General features: G+C 49.5%; 6 protein-coding genes across 6 annotated transcripts; 1 reads left to right on the forward strand and 5 right to left on the reverse strand.

Annotated features, from left to right (window-relative positions):
* Window positions 1-544: 544 nt before the first annotated feature.
* On the reverse strand, window positions 545-1341 carry BO66DRAFT_385914 (uncharacterized protein; the record flags this gene model as incomplete). The annotated part of the gene is made up of 2 exons (XM_025646159.1): window positions 545-1086; window positions 1319-1341. 2 exons carry the CDS (start codon window positions 1339-1341, stop codon window positions 909-911), a joined length of 201 nt encoding a protein of 66 aa, XP_025498096.1. The 3' UTR covers window positions 545-908.
* A 1849-nt stretch (window positions 1342-3190) lies between these two features.
* Window positions 3191-4868, reverse strand: BO66DRAFT_385919 (putative mitochondrial GTP/GDP transporter Ggc1). The gene is made up of 7 exons (XM_025646160.1): window positions 4778-4868; window positions 4560-4699; window positions 4450-4487; window positions 4332-4373; window positions 4015-4262; window positions 3784-3961; window positions 3191-3731 (listed from the first exon to the last, which is right to left on the reverse strand). The coding sequence occupies exons 2-7, from the start codon at window positions 4645-4647 to the stop codon at window positions 3396-3398; spliced, it is 930 nt and encodes a 309-aa protein (XP_025498097.1). The 5' UTR covers window positions 4648-4699; window positions 4778-4868; the 3' UTR covers window positions 3191-3395.
* Window positions 4869-5686: 818 nt separating this feature from the next.
* BO66DRAFT_444207 (autophagy-related protein 8) lies at window positions 5687-6204 on the reverse strand (the record flags this gene model as incomplete). Its single annotated transcript, XM_025651573.1, has 3 exons — window positions 5687-5720; window positions 5779-6011; window positions 6115-6204. 3 exons carry the CDS (start codon window positions 6202-6204, stop codon window positions 5687-5689), a joined length of 357 nt encoding a protein of 118 aa, XP_025498098.1.
* A 995-nt stretch (window positions 6205-7199) lies between these two features.
* On the forward strand, window positions 7200-8966 carry hem13 (coproporphyrinogen oxidase). Its single transcript, XM_025642901.1, has 3 exons — window positions 7200-7262; window positions 7328-7624; window positions 7689-8966. The coding sequence occupies exons 2-3, from the start codon at window positions 7415-7417 to the stop codon at window positions 8793-8795; spliced, it is 1317 nt and encodes a 438-aa protein (XP_025498099.1). The 5' UTR covers window positions 7200-7262; window positions 7328-7414; the 3' UTR covers window positions 8796-8966.
* Window positions 8967-9230: 264 nt separating this feature from the next.
* BO66DRAFT_336747 (putative microtubule binding protein HOOK3) lies at window positions 9231-12101 on the reverse strand (the record flags this gene model as incomplete). Its single annotated transcript, XM_025644296.1, has 7 exons — window positions 9231-9416; window positions 9504-9599; window positions 9884-10269; window positions 10328-10440; window positions 10490-10547; window positions 10611-10675; window positions 10732-12101. The coding sequence occupies 7 exons, from the start codon at window positions 12099-12101 to the stop codon at window positions 9231-9233; spliced, it is 2274 nt and encodes a 757-aa protein (XP_025498100.1).
* Window positions 12102-12903: 802 nt separating this feature from the next.
* Window positions 12904-13362, reverse strand: BO66DRAFT_444210 (uncharacterized protein; the record flags this gene model as incomplete). Its single annotated transcript, XM_025651574.1, has 4 exons — window positions 12904-13009; window positions 13061-13070; window positions 13143-13167; window positions 13234-13362. 4 exons carry the CDS (start codon window positions 13360-13362, stop codon window positions 12904-12906), a joined length of 270 nt encoding a protein of 89 aa, XP_025498101.1.
* Between the last annotated feature and the right edge of the window lie 310 nt (window positions 13363-13672).

The raw sequence follows: 13672 nt of genomic DNA on the forward strand, positions 1-13672 counted from the left end.
AACTTCTCGGCATCGGCAAGCATGCGCTCAATCTCCTTGGAGAGACGACTCTTGACGTTGGTGATGGTGAGATTTTCACACAAAGATTGTAAAGTTATTAAGCATTATTTATGGTGCTCTTAGAGTGATAGTTCAACTCTTCTCTTAGGCGTTCAAGCATATCACCCTAGCTTAATTATCCTAATAAAAGCTACAGTCTAATGAGTAATGCAACCATATCATCACTTGTGCTGATTTCTGCATGTTGACAATAGTCAAGATCCCTATAATTATTCCAATGCGATTTCACGACATATGGATGTTATACTATACATTAATAGTCAGGGTATAGAGGCAGCCTATCGACCCTCATTATATTTCTTTAAGATTAAGCCAATCATGGGGTTGCTGTTGTTACCTAGCTGGAGGCGATCAGACATGGTACAGTACTTTCCTGAGCAGCCTGGGTGCTCCGGTCAATACTAATCCTCCCCTACTGTTCAAGAGTCTATGAATTACACCGGCAAATTTCATGTATAAGTTACCCATACATAGTATAACCACCACAGCAGTAGACAAAAAGCCCAGGATGTATAAATCAATCAATTCCCCTCAACGCCACACAGTTATCCACCAACACATACTTTTATATACAAATCATCAACCAGAGGCAATAGTCTGACTGATGATGTCAGAAGAGGAATGAACCACTTTCGAACCTCCTTCCTTCCCCACAAACTCAGCCCGAATCCGATCGATCAGCGCTTGCTGCCTGCCCCCTCCCTCTCAACAACCCCCCCAGAACCATCAAGAAAACACCCATCATCTCCACGGCGAGAAAAGTCCTGGAGCCATGGATAGGCAGACAGGAAACCGTACAACATGTCCCAAACAAGACAAGATCCCACGAGGATATTGCCTGCGAGCCATCACAGCCCTGCGAAATCGCCCGCCCACCAGCGTTGTACCCGACTCGCCCCCAGCTGCACCACACTCCCGATCCCGATGTCCTTGGCTCGCTCGGGGAATTTCTCGCGCTGTTCGCGCTGGATGCGCAGGAGGGCGGCGGTGGTGCCTATCGCGAACGCGAAGATAGGATCTGCGGCTCTATTTTTTTGGGTACAAAGAACGAGGATATTTTTAGTTTGCGATCGGATCTTTCAGTCTCAAAGTGTCGTGGATCAAACTTGCGATTGGGTGATGTGGGGTTGGGAGTTTGGGCTCAGAGCTGGAGAACGGGAAAGAGGGGATGATGGGGAGCGCGGATTGTGTTTAGGGTGCTGCTTCTTGGGTAGACATGGAATGGGGGGGTTGAGATGGGTGAAGCACTGGGACATACTTGGAGATTAGGTAGATAGGCATTGTAAAGGCTGCGTTGGTGTCGATGATGGTAGTGGTTTGGGTGGTCCACGTAGAGGTGGTGGAGTTAATACGGAAATTAGAAAGTTCCGGGCTTTGTCGCGTGTAACTGCGGAGCACCTCATGCATAGCATAGCATTCCACTTATTGCGGCGGTGAGGTGGAACTTCAAGGAGCTTCCCGAGGCCCAGGTTCTAGAGTATAAACATGGAAGGGACCTAACGTTACCATCCTCCCTCGATGTATCTATTACCTACATCTGCCATGTAAACAGTCTCTATGATGCTGGATGATCTGTCTTTTATTTCCAATGTGTTAACTCTGTAGCGCAGAGCCACTCGAATCATCAGCCGTCGATGTAGAACCACCCCCTCCTATCTGTCTCACCCAAGGAGGGTGGACATCACAGCTCCAAATATAGACTTTCTCTGTGTGGCCATTCCTAGTAACTCTTGTATCCTGTAAGATAATAGTAAGCATCTCACATTCTGCAGAATAAATATTGCTGTAGAAATCTCGAAGAAGATGATGTTCTAGCTTAAGCCGAGCGAAGCATACAGAACGAGTTAACTGGTTGTTTTTCGATCAATCATTGACTCACTGGCCAATTTGAATGACAGGGCCTAGAATTTCGAGTCTGAGAGTCTGTCCTGCTTGGCAAATACGGACACACTATCAATCAGCTATAACTCCAGGTACACAGACAGGTTCCTCCTAACTAACCAGAGGCATTGTCGAAGTGCCCTTCGCGGGCCCTGCAGGGCCTATTCATACAGCCGGTTAAACCCCTTTATAAACATTCTTATATTCATATATATTGATCAAAAGAAGACTTATACATTGGCTCAGACGTATGGTCGAAATTTGCAGCTGGGGAGGCTTTGCATCGCCCCTCCCCCAGATTCCTCTCCGCCGTCCATCTCAGCACAAGCCATAATACCAAAGCACTACAACTTTAAGGAGCCAATTGAGCCAGTTATTTAGACACGAAGCTTCAGTGAACTAGCGTTCATCATCCTTGCCCAGGCCCTCCTAGGGATGCGAATTTACTTACCACTTCAGAAATAAGTTATGCCCAGTACCATAGACAGGCACGAATGATCGTGCGTGTCGGCGCCAACTAGATTAGGCCGCGAACCCTACAGAAACATGCCCAGAAACATGCCCAGGCTCTAGATTCCTGGGGTTAAGATACGTGAAGTTAGCACCGTACTTCTATTATCAGTGCGTCTTGTCTGCCCTACTGCCCTGCTAAGCTGATAGACGGAGAGAACAACAACGATAAGCATATTTAAATCCCTCAGTGTACCTTGCCTCTGCGGACTGGGTAGCCACTCGCTGGGCAGGAAAGCATAGACGGAACAGTACTGCGCATGCACTCAGCCCTACAGGTCTACTACGTATCCTCAATCTCTCTGTCGCCGCCCACTTGTCGAGTCATATGGCCACTACCGTGTGTTCACTCTTGCAGGTTGCAGGAAAACCGGACTTTGTAAGACATTGCTGTAATCCGCGAGGCCTAGCTCTTGAAACACGTACCATCCTACATGATGTATCTTCCAGAAACCTTTACATATCCATCATTCAAACCCCCCGGCTATCAAGCTCCCGTGGACCTGATTCTGTGACTACGCTGGCAAGGCTGGCCACGAGAAATGCGCCTGTCGGACCTATATTGCGGAGAGCCTAGGGAGAGCCACCAACTAAATCTTGAGGAATGACGCCCTCCCCGTCGCCGATGGAGTTTTACAATAAAAGGCGAAGCCTAGAGGTTACTCCGAAAAGATCGAGAGGGCTGGAGACCATGCTCGTCTATAAGGGTAAAAGACCGTAGATAGGAAGTCATATTAAGGGGAGGTGTGTTTCTTCATTTCCAATCGCCATGCCGCCATCAAACTCGTGAAAGCAAAAGAAAAAGGTCTTGTCTATCAAATGCGCAAGGCTCAACAGACTGCTCTATTTTGGTACCAGAAAGCCCCGAAATCGAACCTGACAGAAAATTGCGTCCCAAAAAAGCAAAGCACCCGCTATTATAATCAACATATAATTACTTTTTTTTACACAACCTGGCCAAACGCAGGGATCAGCGTCTGAGCCAGCCAGAAGCTGAACACAAGCTTAGGTCCAGTCATCAACAGCTTGGGCGTCAGACCCTTGAAGAAACTGGTGAATCCCTCGTTCTTCATCATGTTGGACACGATCCGGAAACCAGACTCCGGGTTTTCGAAGTTGCGGTTCTGAATACGGGTCTTGATGACGTCCAAAGGAGCAGACACAACCAGAGAAGCACTAGCACCGCAGATGGAAGCCACGAAGTTCTGACCCCATGTGGCAGAGTTGTAGTCCTTCAGCTGGTAGATGTACTCCTTGGCAAAGGCGGAACCACCGAAAAGCTGTTCACACCCAGTCAGCATTTAAGAAACATTCAGAGGAATGGTCACATACAGCAAAAGATCCAGGGGCGTTGCGGGCTGCAGTCCAGCCAGCACCACGGTACAGTCCCATACCCTCATCCTGGATGATCTTGAAGAGGCCGCGGCCGCGGAAGGCCTCGGGGTTAGTTTGACGCTTGATCTTGAGAACGTCGAGGGGCAGAAGAACAATCTCTCCGATACCGATCAAACTGAATTATTGTTAGCGAAGGGCCTCAAGTCAAACAACATCGGACATGCGCACCTTCCAGCTGTCGCGTGCATGATAGCCTTGCCAGTTCCCTTTCCAAAAGCATTGTCGAATTCGGAACCGTAGTGCTTGGCCAGATAGTCGCGAGCGAAGGGCTGGCCACCGTACTTGTAGATACGCTGAAGAACCTTGTAACCGGCGGCGTAACCCAGACCGGGGAAAAGAGAGGTAAACTTGCGGCCAGCGGGGGCGTCGGCAAATTCCTTGAAAATAACCTTGTTCATTGCTTCAGAGGAGGCGATCTGTAGTAGACGATTGTCAGAGAAGTCTTGAGCCGGCCGAAATCAGTTGTAGAGTTGATGTCGTCTTACACGAGTCTGGTTGCTCATCAACCGCTTGGCAATGGTGTCGACCTTCCAGGCGAGTTAGCACAAGGTCTCAACAAGCGCGATCTCGCTTCCATCACAAAAAATATGGGGGCATTCGTACAGGGTGGAAAACCATGAGCTCCGTAATACCAGCCGTTCCTAGCAACAACATCTGGTTAGCAACCGAGTACAAACACCAAACTATTCTCGGAGCTGTATATGAACACCTACCTGAACCCAGGAGACGGGCGGTCGCGGATTCTCTCTTGACATCCTTCGTGGCAGAGCCAGCACCAGCTTGAACAAGGGCGGGAGACATGTTGACTTGGTTGATAAAGATGGCGAAAATCTGAACTGAATTTTTTCTTTTCCTGTTTGGGTGAGTATGAGTCTTATAAAATTGGAAATATAGGGAAAGAGAAGTATGGAACCAGGAGGGAACAACTCACCACCAGAGTCAGAGGGGCGAAACACGACTGGAGCCAGACAATGCAGCGATGAAGGGAAGGGAAAGGGGAAAAAAAAAGGCAGACGCACACCAGCCAAGAGAGAAGGAGAAGGAAGAAGAAGAGAGAGCAACTTTCCCGCAACTTTCTGCGCCGACTCGGAACCACTTCCAGCGGCCGCGGCGGACGGATGAACTCGACTAGACTACTTTAGGCCTGGCACCACCGGCCCTGAATCGGAGCCGCTCTCTTAGGACAATTGAGTCAGCACACGCGGCACCGTGACGGGATTCCGGGACGGACCCGGGCCTCAAATGGCGTTCCCCAGGGCAGTGTAGTAGACTACTCCATATTCATTCCATTTTCATTTTTGGAAAAAAGTGATTGTGGCGGCCCAAGAGAGTGGGTCAGTGTAAACACGCAAGTCACAGTAGCAATAGAAGTGAGGTGTTCCTGCAGCTGGAGATCCTCGGAACCATACAAGTCCGCCCCTTCCAAGCTTAGCGGCACAGTGCTTCAAGTCAAGGTACGATGATTACGAAAATCCCTCGGGTACTTGGCATCTCGGATCGCGCATGATTAAAGTCTCCATTCATTCGATAACAGTTGATCTGAAGTTGGATCCCATTTAGACGATTTCCACATGAAGAAGACAGCTCGAAGACAGCTCGCCAAGAAAAGAGTCAAAGGAAAGGAAGAACATAGATAGCCCCGTAAGAACGCCGACGGAACGATACATCAAAAGCACCAGTGACCAGCGCAGTCGAGCTTGCCCATCTTGCTACGGCCTACAACTGATAGATCCCACGCCCAAGGGATCTCTCAAAAGGCCCACGGCGAAGCGAATTAGCGTTGGCGCGACTTGATTACTTTAAGGTAAAGCAAGACAGAAACGGACAGGTCGACCAGCGCCTAGTAGTCACCGAATGTGTTCTCGCCGGAGTACCTAGCAGCGACAACTAAATCAGCCAAGGTAATTCACCAAGTATGGGCCTAGAGCTTACGTGATGTACAGGAATCCATCCTCATCCTTGTGCTCTTCGTAGATGCTGCTCATGAGCGCTGCTGTTGGCGGAAGGACCTCATCAACGAAAATGAAGATGGCCTTCTCAGGAGACAGCTTAATACGCTTGCGAATCACGTAGACAAACTGTCCAACGGTGAGATCGGCCGGAACAAGGTACTTCTTCTTGTCGATGGTTGCAATATCCGACTTCTCGACCTTTTCGCAGATCACCTGTAGGGTAGAAAAGAGCGTGGTTAGTATCGCGAACAGGCGGTGAGCCGCGGACACACAATGAAACCCCAAAGACGATGATGTTGAGCATGGGCGGACATACCGGAATGCGATCAGCGTACTTCTGACGGATACGCTCGGCCTCAGCCTTACGCTTCTCGAAGGGATGCTCGTCCTTGAACTTGGAACGCATGTTGATAGAGGGTTCGGGGCGGTTAGTTGGGAGCGGGAGCGTTAGACCGATAGAGATCGAAGGGAACCGATAGTTGCTGCGATAAGATGATTCTAGGGTGAAACCGGAATCTGAACTATGATGAAAGCGATGGAAAGAAGCGAAACAGTTGACAAATGGGTGTATGGATAGATGGATGGATGAATGGATGGATGGATAGATGGAGAGAGTTAGATAGATAGATAGACAGAGACGAGGGGGTGGTGGAAAGGAGGATGAACGGTGATGACAAAAGGTCAAGAGAAGGCGGACAGGCAGCCCCGCGTCATGGCAGAGAGCAGTAGGGGCTGCTGATAAGGCCGCCAGGCAAGCGCGGATCACGGGGGCGGAGGCGGTGAATCCGCGCCCCCACACGTCTGGAATTGAGTCAAAGCAAGGTCAGATGTTTTGTGTTTTTGTCCTTGTCCCTTCACGTGGAAAGCAAAGGTTCGTCCAACTGACCCAAGTCGGATGATCGTATCGCTTGGCTGCCATCCTGGGTTCTCCAGCAAATGTGACTTTACTACCCGTACATAGGTGACTGGTCATAGATAATCTACATGGCGGGTGCGTTGCCAACCAGTGCCTCCACTTAGGTCAGTGTCTAGATCCCGAGTCCTTGGTCCCATTTCCGTCCGAGGAATTTTGTCTACAGCCCTGAAGGCCCCGAAGGTGGTTCCTGAGTCACAGCTCCTTCTATTGATTTTGCAGTTAATCCTATATGCTTGGGGATATGCAAAAGATCTTATAAGACCAAAGATTGTGCCAATTCCTGCATAGTACAGTAATGCGATCGACAAAGAAGATACACACACTCTTGGAGGCATGGGAGTCGATTAACACGTGACCTTCACAGACCAAGCATACCGCACAGACAGCACAAACAGCACAAACAGCACAAACAGCACAAACCGCATGCTGCGGGTAACTACAGTGCACTCACGACATGGCGGATTTAAGCAAACCGGCCGCAGGAGGTGGTGGTCCCATACTCTTCCGGAACCTAGCTGAGCCATCGAACCAATTATTATCCCGTGAAAGTTCGCCGCACTTGGTACTTTCTGCTCCAAGCTACTACTTACCTAGTACCCAACTTGAACAATAGCGCGGAGTCTCGGAAGAACGCAAGCACGAATCTGGCACCACCCGATCCTTAAGCAGATCAGCCAATTCTTCAATTGCCCCGTCCGCAATGGCTATGGCTCGGCCATATATGCCTCTGCGGAGGTCCGTTTGTCAGGTCTTCCCTCGAGCCTCTTGCATTCCTCGCGGCGTCTCAGCGCAGTTTCGCAGGCTCCTATCAGAGCAAAAGCCACGCGAATCCAAACCCTTTACTGTGTGGAGGCCATACCTACGACTAGCAATCGGTGTCCCGTTCATCGCGGCCCTCATTTATTCCATGGTACCAACTGCAACTCTTCAGCCCCGCACCGCTGGCCCCAGTTCTGACCTTGCGATCTATATAGATGACAGGTGAAGTAACCGAACTCGACTCGCCGTCAATCGTGGAGCTCGATGAGGCATTGAAGAAACAAGCAACAATCAGCGAGACGTCACCTATGCGTCTGCGGATGGAGAAGTTGATCAAAGAACACCAGCAGAAGATCGTGGAAGAATTGAGCAGGATAGATGGAAAGCAATTCAAGAGCGACGAGTGGACGCGCCCCAATGGAGGCGGTGGCATATCCTGTGTTCTTCAGGATGGGAATGTCTTCGAGAAAGCTGGGGTCAACGTATCGATTGTATACGGCGAGTTACCTCGTCCCGCTATTGAGAAGATGCGAGCTGATCACAAGTCCTTTGTCGGGGCCGATGTGGACTCGCTGAGCTTCTTTGCAGCCGGTCTCTCCTTGGTCCTGCACCCACACAATCCTATGGCTCCGACAGTCCATCTGAACTACCGTTACTTCGAGACGACGGACCCCAAGGACCCAATTAACGGTGATAAGAACTGGTGGTTTGGTGGCGGTACTGATCTGACTCCCACCTACCTTTTCCCTGAGGATGCCAAACACTTCCATCAAACAATTAAGGACGCCTGTGATCGACACGACGCCACATATTACCCCAAGTTCAAAGCCTGGTGCGACAAGTACTTCTATTTACCCCACCGCCGTGAGTGCAGGGGTGTTGGTGGTATCTTCTTTGATGACCTTGACGCCAGTTTCTTGGAGTCTTCGTCCACTTCTTCACAAAATCCGCAGGAGACTCTCTTTTCTTTCGTGTCGGATGGGCTTGCGTCTTTCCTCCCCTCCTATGTGCCCATCATTGAGCGCAGGAAGGATATGCCATTCACCCCAGAACAGAAAGAGTGGCAGCAGCTTCGTCGAGGTCGCTATGTTGAATTCAACCTGGTATACGACCGTGGTACCAGCTTCGGTCTTCGTACACCCAATGCCCGAGTTGAAAGTATCTTAATGAGTCTTCCTCGTACAGCAAGCTGGGCCTACATGGACCCAGTGTCCGGGACTCGCACCGAGGAGCCTGATTCGGAAGAAGCGCTGTTAACTAAAGGCAAGGAGCATGAGAAGGAGATCATGGATGTTCTAAGACATCCTAGACAATGGGTCTAGGAATAACCGGAGTTTTCCCATTTCTCTTTCCTGTACATCAGAGCTGGTCCACCCTTCCTTCTGAACGACAATTTAATTTATGTACGATATCGAGTAAAGTGAGCTCACACATGGTAGCACATAAAGCAATTCGGTAACCCCCTCGGTACCGCAGACGAGATCATGTTGAGCATACAGTGTGGTCATGAGGGTCACGGATTGTCTGCAAAAATTGAGACTGATGATCAAATTTCATTCCCACACGAATGGAATCTATCCACAACGATGGTGTTATGCGGCGCATAATGGGGTAATTCAATGCAAAGGTATAACGAGTAACACGCCCCAAAGATATATAGACACATGGGACACACGGGACGAAACGCGGAGCAAGTTCAACCAAGAGATATGAAAAGGAAAGAGGCGTGGCCGAATATACATACAGAAAGCTCAGCTCTATCGACCAGCGACCACGCTTCTCTGTTTGGCCAGCCAACCCTTTTGTGCATCAGCCAGGGTTCCGTGGCGGTATCTAGACATTGTGACATTGTTGTTCTGCAGTCGACTCTGCAAATCATACCATGAGGAGCTCATAAGCTCAAGCTCCCGAGCTTGAGCCTCAATTGTCTTCTGAAGCTCAAACTGTGCAAATGAAAAGTTAGTGAAGTGACAAAGATGAACACAGAATGAGATCGCGAGTTCACTCTCGGCGCATAGACCCTCACTCACCTCACGCTCTTTGCTGATTCCAGTATCTGTATCATCCTCGAGCTGCCTTATGCGCTCCTGGAGGAACTTGATATGCTCGTTTTGTTGATGAATGTACTACAACGGTCCAGTTAGTCTCTGGAATGAGTAAAAAGAGTTCAGGGGTCAAGCGACTAAGTCGCAGCAGTCGAGAGTCAAGACTTGAACCTTGTGACGAGAAAGCGACTCATATGGTACAGACTTGCAGCCTTTCTAGCCGATAAGACAGGCATATTGCCAAATGGCCGGTCCGTATGGTGATTGAGTTGTTTTCTGCAGCCACTGGAAGGCCCAAATGGGGCAAGCTTCACGCTGGTTCGTCTGACGCAAGCCGACAGCTGTGGAGAAAATGCATAACTGACCTCTGCGCGCTTGGCTAGTCTTTCCAGATTCTTCTCAATCTGTGCGGCAACTTGCCGCGTCAATTCCACGGCGGATTTCTGTGCAGCTTCGGAGTCATCACCGTCCTCCTGTGCCAGTAGTTCAGCAAGCAACTTCTTCATCTCCTCTGCTGCTTCCTGATCCTCTGCGCGGAACTCCGCTTGCTTCTTCTCTAGAAGGCCTCGAAGGTCGTCGCGCTCAGCACAGGTTACCTGCACCAAAGTATGAGTCGAATCAAGCTCAGCTTGAAGATTGTTGAGTTTGCGCGTCACGTCATCCCATGCATCACGCATTTTGCTTAACTCTGTTGCATTGTGTGCTTTGACTTCCGCCATCAAATCAATTCTTTCGTCGCTGGCAAGTTCGACTACACGACTATCAGTACGATCATCTGGGCTCACGAGGCTTCAGCAAATCGAACTCACGCTCTGCCATTGTATCACTCAACGACCGCTTAGTCACATCAAGAGAGTCCTGAGCTTCTGCCAGCCTCTTGAGTGTCGCTGTAAACTGATCGTACAGCTTCCAATACTCATCACTAGGGATCAACATTAGAAACGGAGCTGGCTAATCACAGGCAAACATACCTCTGCGTTGAGTTGGCGCGAGCCTGTTGTAAGGTCTCACTGAATGTTTCAGAGAAGCCTTCGAGTATCTATAAGTTGCCCGTCAATATCCTCGTGGGTAGATTATTAGCTGTGAAGCGACGTACAGATGCTGAAGGTCCCCTTAGTGATTCAACCTCCTTCTTGAGATCCTCGGTTTCAGGTTTACTGTTGACAGCCGTTAGCACATGCCTTGCCAGCAATAAGAGGAATGATTTCCATACAGTTGAGATTCTTTCACACCGATGGCCTCGAAGTCTTTCTGTAGGGTTCCCTCTAATTTCGGAGTCTCTGTCCCCGGCGTCAAGGATGGACTACCGGGAGACCCTTCCAACTCCCGGACTCGTTCTCTCAGCTCGCTGATCAAGGCGTCGTCGCGCTCGCGTTGTTCTTCGGCGTTGCTAAGTCGCTCAGTAAGTGCATGATTGTTGAACTCCAATTGCTTTTTAAGATTCTGAATTTCGCTACACTCCTGCTCTATGCGAGGGAGGACTCTCCTGTACTCCTCAAGCTCTACCTCGCGCTCAGAATTCCATTTTTGCTGTGAATCCGTCTCCTTTAGTTGCTGCTGGAGATCCTTTATTTGATTCCTGAGGGACTGATTCTCCTTCTCAAAGTCCTGACTTGCTTGCAACTTTTGGCGGTACTTCTCGGCTGCATTCGCTTTCCGGGCTAGCTGGTCTCGTTCGGTCTTCAGCTCATCATAGTCATCTTGCAATTTTTGGAAACGCTGATTCTTGACTCGTAGTGATTCGACGGTCATTCGTAGACTGTCAATTTCATCTTGTGCCGTGGCTAGCCTGGCTTCTTGGGTAGCAATTATATCTTCTTGTTGGCGTGACTTGGACTCGAGAGCCTTGGCATTGAGTCCAAGATCTCCTTTACCAGATCGCAAGTTGATAAGCCGATCCTCAGTGGATGCCAAGCGGCTCTGCAAGGTGTCGTTGTTCTCCTGGAGGCGTGCCAATCGGTCATGCATATCGTCAATTTGCTTCTGCATATCCTTTTTCTCCCGAGCCATGCGATTATTCTCCGCCAGTACCTTTCCGACACGCTCCTCGAACTGTAATTCTGGATCGACGGGTGGCTCCCGCTCCTCTTTCATGTCATCCTCGCCGTCAATGGCTTCGTGCTGGCCATTTTGTGCCTCTTCGAAGATGTTCTTAAGGGTCTCTTGCGTTGGGGTGCTTAGCGTCTGCAAGGTCTCGACATAGGTCGGCGCGTTGGGCGAACGAATGGCTCCAATCAATAGCAATTTGAGAAGCTTGTTGGCCTCTTTCTCGGAGTTCTTCTCGGCGACAAGTTCGAGGTTGGGGTTCGGATCTAGACCGGATGGCATGCCATCAGGCTGCTGGCGGATGTAGTTGACAAGCAGTTTGTGGATATGTTTCAAATTCTGCCATTTAGACAGCCAGTGGTCAGACGGGGTTCGTTGGGGAATCTCATCGAGGAAGTACTGCGGGTCGATATCTTGTAGAATCTCCCAGATGATGGTCCCATCGGAGAGCTCCTCTGTTGTGCGGATGGTTTTACCCAAAGCGAAGCTGTTTATCCACTCTAACAGAGCCTGCGTGATTGTATGCTCCGCGGTCATGGCTGCCTGTCAAGCGGATGAGTGGAGTTGTTCAGAGCGTAGAGGGTAACACCGCGACCAAGTAGCTGCTGGGGGCGGAATTATTGAGATGTTTTTGATATGTGTTTCGTGGGGGTGCAGCCGGATGCGAAGAAGGAAGGAACAGGTTAAAGTGACCCCTCATCAACCTAAGAAAACACAGATCCGGACAACGAAGGATGGGACTGAGATCGTCGAGCGATCTTTTTTTCTGGTCGAAGGATGAACTCCGGGGTGTTAAGCCTAAAGGGTTGGAGGGTTGGAGGGTTGGAGGCGCGGGATCCACGCCACGCGCAGGGACAAGATTGAGCTACTATAATTAATTAATCCAGTCCCGCTCGGGGCCACCAAGAAAAGATCCGCTCGATATCAGTAGTTGTATGGAAAGTATATACACTTTATTGCTATGGCGAGCCTCTACTGCGAGATTCCGAAGTGTCTATTTATGTCTCAAGCTCTCTGCGCGAATCACAATTCCATTGTATGTACTGTACGTAATAACTATTCAGGGGGACTTAGCCGCACACCGGGCAAGGAAGACACAAGATCCCAAGATAACTACCTATCATATTCAACGCAAAGACCTGAAGACAGATTCGAATTAAATTCCGGCGCGCCCCCAAAATCCCTCATAGCCATCATTATCATAACATTGTTGTTTTCAGGAAGTAGCCCGCTAATTGCCAACATTGGACAACTCAAACTCCCGAGACCAGCAGGAGGTAAGCCAAGTGACGACGAGCAACCTCAGACCTCCTCCAACTTGAAACAGCACCGGTTCATTTTACTGGATCGAGACCATTTGATCTTGTTCGATTGTGGGTTTGTAAGCTGCGGACTGGGTTGATATCTGCTGGATAGCTTCTTCCGGACAGTCGGCCGAAAAGCCTCTGAAAGCGAAGGTCAGAACAAGCGACGAGGAATAGGTGCAATGAAATTACTTGATCAGAGCTACAAAGATAGAGTATGGTTAGTTCCAAGTCCAATACAAGTGGTAAGAGACAGGGGTGCAGAAGTTCTTACTAAACTCATGTGTAATTTGGCCACCCTACGGGCATAACACAATTAGCAAAGTCGCGCGACAGTGACTTATGACAGGCATTCAGCAGCATACAGCATTCAGAACGGAATCTTTGGCCTGCTGAAGCACCGAATCTGGAGTCCCTGCAGGGAAAGAGACCAGAACCGAATTAGCCAGAGTTAGCGGGACAAGACCGAAGATAGCCGCCGAGATTAGCTGCATTTTGAGACGAGATAATCGGACGGAATGGACACTGAATATAGGACAAAGCAGCTTGAGTAAGTGTGGACTTGTCTTTCTAGTCTTGATGGAAAAAGGCTTGCTATGACTGAAGACTATGGACTGATGAGGTCGAAGCCGGACCGGAGACTGGAGTAGGATGAATTGTAATCTGCCCATTCATGCATGCGTCATTAATGCCGACTTGAACTAGTACCTAAGTGTATTGTCCCGAAGAGGGTTAGAGTTGTATTTAAGATACATAGTATCAATACTGCAGCCTTACTGAGCTGGTATATGTGTTGTTATCATG

Source organism: Aspergillus aculeatinus, assembly GCF_003184765.1.
Source record: "Aspergillus aculeatinus CBS 121060 unplaced genomic scaffold BO66scaffold_85, whole genome shotgun sequence".
In the NCBI taxonomy this organism is placed as follows: Eukaryota; Fungi; Ascomycota; class Eurotiomycetes; order Eurotiales; family Aspergillaceae; genus Aspergillus; species Aspergillus aculeatinus.